Source organism: Lepisma saccharinum, chromosome 28 (assembly GCF_977018435.1).
Source record: "Lepisma saccharinum chromosome 28, izLepSacc3.1, whole genome shotgun sequence".
Lineage (NCBI taxonomy): Eukaryota > Metazoa > Arthropoda > Insecta > Zygentoma > Lepismatidae > Lepisma > Lepisma saccharinum.
In genome coordinates this window covers 42,065,177-42,068,561 of record NC_139256.1, presented here as the reverse complement: position 1 = coordinate 42,068,561, position 3,385 = coordinate 42,065,177, and the positions used below count along the sequence as shown (strand labels likewise).

At 39.4% G+C, this 3,385-nt stretch overlaps 1 protein-coding gene across 1 annotated transcript; it reads left to right on the top strand.

Annotated features, from left to right (window-relative positions):
- The first annotated feature begins 812 nt into the window (after positions 1-812).
- On the top strand, positions 813-1,412 carry LOC145980913 (protein GVQW3-like). Its single transcript, XM_083113998.1, has one exon. It carries the CDS (start codon positions 813-815, stop codon positions 1,410-1,412), a length of 600 nt encoding a protein of 199 aa, XP_082970124.1.
- The last annotated feature ends 1,973 nt before the right edge of the window (positions 1,413-3,385 follow it).

The following is a 3,385-nucleotide window of genomic DNA, read 5'->3' as shown; positions in this document are numbered from 1 at the left end:
GTCTCACATCAGCACCTGTTCTGGCTACAGCTCTTCAGGAAGACTGGGCTACTATTCCTAGTAGGGGCTGTGATCACGGCCCACTCCACATAAATTTCCATTGCTGTTGATTGTGTTACGGGGCAACTGTAACTACGAAAACTTTCGATCGGGTAGTGTATGTATGTGCCTTAGATTTAAATGAATGGTATTGACAAATTATTATAATTTATTAATATCACGTAGGACTACTCACAACTACTTACAACGAATGTTCCAATATCCGCATTATAAGACGTGGATTTCACGTTTGGTTAGTGCCAGACGTATTATCGCACAACTTTTGTCATACCCTGTAATGTACGATAACTTGCACCCAAGCATTAAGCTTTTATACAATGAGAAGATTCAATTATGAAATTTGACTTTCAAAAATGTAAGTCAAAAACTCCCATATCTACCTTGACGTTGTTTTTGCTCTGGAGTAAAAATACACTCTACATTGTTTGAAAATTTTGTGAATATAACTTCCAAAAATTCTAATAATCAAGATTTTTTTTAGAAGAATTTTCCTTTCAATAATAGCTTCTCAGTTTTAGATTGCAAGGTTATTTTCGTCTGCATAATACACATATTCGTATTTATTTAAATAAGTTTATTAAGCAAACCATCTTAGAAGTACGAGGCAGATCGGAAAGTAACGCACAATATTTTTTTTCTCCCCAGGTATTGCAGCTGATATTGCACGACGAGAGAGTTTGTAGTTTGCACCACAGACGGTATTTTTTTTCCTGTGCAGCTCTAACGAGAGAAGCCTGAACTACGAAACAAACATGGCGCGCATGTTACTGTCGTCCACGTGTGAAGAGCAGAGAAGTGTGATTCGATTTTTGTGGGCCAAAGGGCATACACCGAGTGAAATTCACAGGGACATGCGTGGCGTGTATGGGGACGACTGTCTGGACCGTAGCAATATCTGCAGGTGGTGTGCATTCTTTCAAGAGGGCCGTGTGAACCTTAGTAATTCGCCACGCTCCGGGCGGCCGGTAACAGCTTCAACTTCGCAGAATATCCGCGCCATTGAGGCAGCAATTGTGAACGACCGGCGTGTGCACCTGCGAACCTTATCGCATACGTTCAACACTTCCTATGGTGCGGTGTACGACATTGTTCATGACACGTTGAAATTCCGTAAAGTTAGTGCTTGCTGGGTGCCTAAGAACCTGACAGACCACCACAAGGGCCAGCGAATGATGACAAGCATGGATCACTTAACGCGTTACGCCGCAGAAGGGCATGACTTTCTGAAAGGAATCGTCACTGATGATGAGTCGTGGGCGTACCACTACACGCCCGAAACCAAGCAGGCCTCTATGGAGTGGAAACATGCTGGTTCCCCATTACGAATCAATCTGCTAGGAAAGTGCTTGTGACAGTGTTCTGGGACATGTTTGGTGTGTTATTGGTGGACTTGGCTGAACACGGGACCACTGTGAATGCTGCAGCCTGCATTAAAACTTTGGTTAAGTTGCGTCGTGCTCTTCGTGACAAACGCCACAACATTCACGCTGATGGTGTCAAACTTCTTCATGACAATACCCGTCCCCATGTTGCTTCTCCTGTTCGTGAGAAACTCACCGAATTTGGGTGGGAGGTGCTCCAGCATCCACCATACAGTCCGGACCTGGAACCGGACTTTCATCTGTTTGATCCCATGAAGAATTTCCTGGCCGGCTAACACTTTGCGTCAGATGCGGAAGTGAAATCAGCAGTCCGCAGATGGCTATAATCCAACCAAACGGACTTCTACGAACAGGGCGTATTGAAACTGGTACCACGATGGGAGAAATGTGTTGAGAAATTTTGTGACTATGTAGAAAAGTAGGTCAAAGATGTCAGTTCATTTGTGATTTGTTTGGTTTTTGTTACATATTAAACTTTTTGCGCAAAATATTATTGTGCGTTACTTTCCGATCTGCCCTCGTATAATCAGTCAACCTGTAAATATAGCTCCATCATGAATGGAACATTTTATATTTCTTAGGTATAGTAAAATGTCACCTTTCTTACTCTAGGAGTTTACTCTTTTATTATAAGCCACACAAGAATAGCCACATTTCAGTTTTTCCTTTCTGACAACCGAACAATGTTTGTCATTTTTTAAAAAATTTAATTTAGTTTCTTCTTCATAAATAAGCGGAGTGTAAAATATCTATGTGTACATATAAGTTGCTTTTTGTGCCATCTGTGGAGAAAATATGTTAACTTTTTACGTTATTAAGTTTCTAATGTTTTAATCATTTGAATTCGATTATTTATTTCTTGAAAGGCAGATATGAACTATAGTAAGTCATTTTTATTTATTATGATTTTTTTAAAAGTGTAGTAACATTTTTTGGGTACTTGTGCGAGAAAGAAGTCATAAGAGCTCGATATGACGTCATCAAGATGCCTGCCAGATCATTTTCCTATGTTTTTAAAAGAGCAGGGGGTTTTCAAACTTTCAGCTGTCGTGACACCTATCCGCTGCCAGAATTTGCACGCGCCTCCCATCAATAATAACAATAATAGATAAATACATGTGATGTGACCATGAAAGATCAACACAATATCTCTTCATTTGTTTTTTACTGTTGTCCAGACGCAAGTAATGAAGATATTATGTGCATGATTACAGTTTCTATAATGTTTATAAACTGATGTCATTTCATTCAGCCACACGATATTCATGAGATAAAAAGGTAAGAAAAGCTAGATTACATGTGTTAAGCACAGGCATACAGAAACGTTTGCATTCCTTCATTTCATTGTAGAACTGATTTTTATAGCAATGAGCTCAATGTACGAAAGCAATCGCCAATGATTTCATCTTTAATCTTTCTATTACAAAGCAGCAACTTCCTTTTAAAGGCTGCCAACAGGATTCCCTTGTACCTTGTAGAAGTTCACTCAGAACATTCAATGTGTGGAAAACATAAGAAAGGTCTGCCAATTTCTGAACGAAGATACTATCAAAGAATTTTTCAGCATTGGCGTGGTCTTCTTCTACAAGGTGAGTGGAGTTCCTGTCTCAGTTAAAAAACACGGGCGATGATATTACCGAAGGACAACCAACGTGAGTTGCAATGATACAGATGCAAAAAAGGATGATGTAAACTTTCAAGGCGACGAATGATGTAGTATCTTGACAAATATTGTAACATAAAACTTATGTATAATTCGTTGGCATTGTCGTGTCCAAGTATGTATCTAGAAAGGAATAGAATATGTAATTACATACAAATACGGGCTTTACTCGTAAGTGACTGCCCATAGATCCAAAAATATTCTTCTTCTTGAGATATACAGGCACTAACTCAGACTTGAAAATATGTGTGGATCAGCAATGAGTCTATGCTAAATTGCA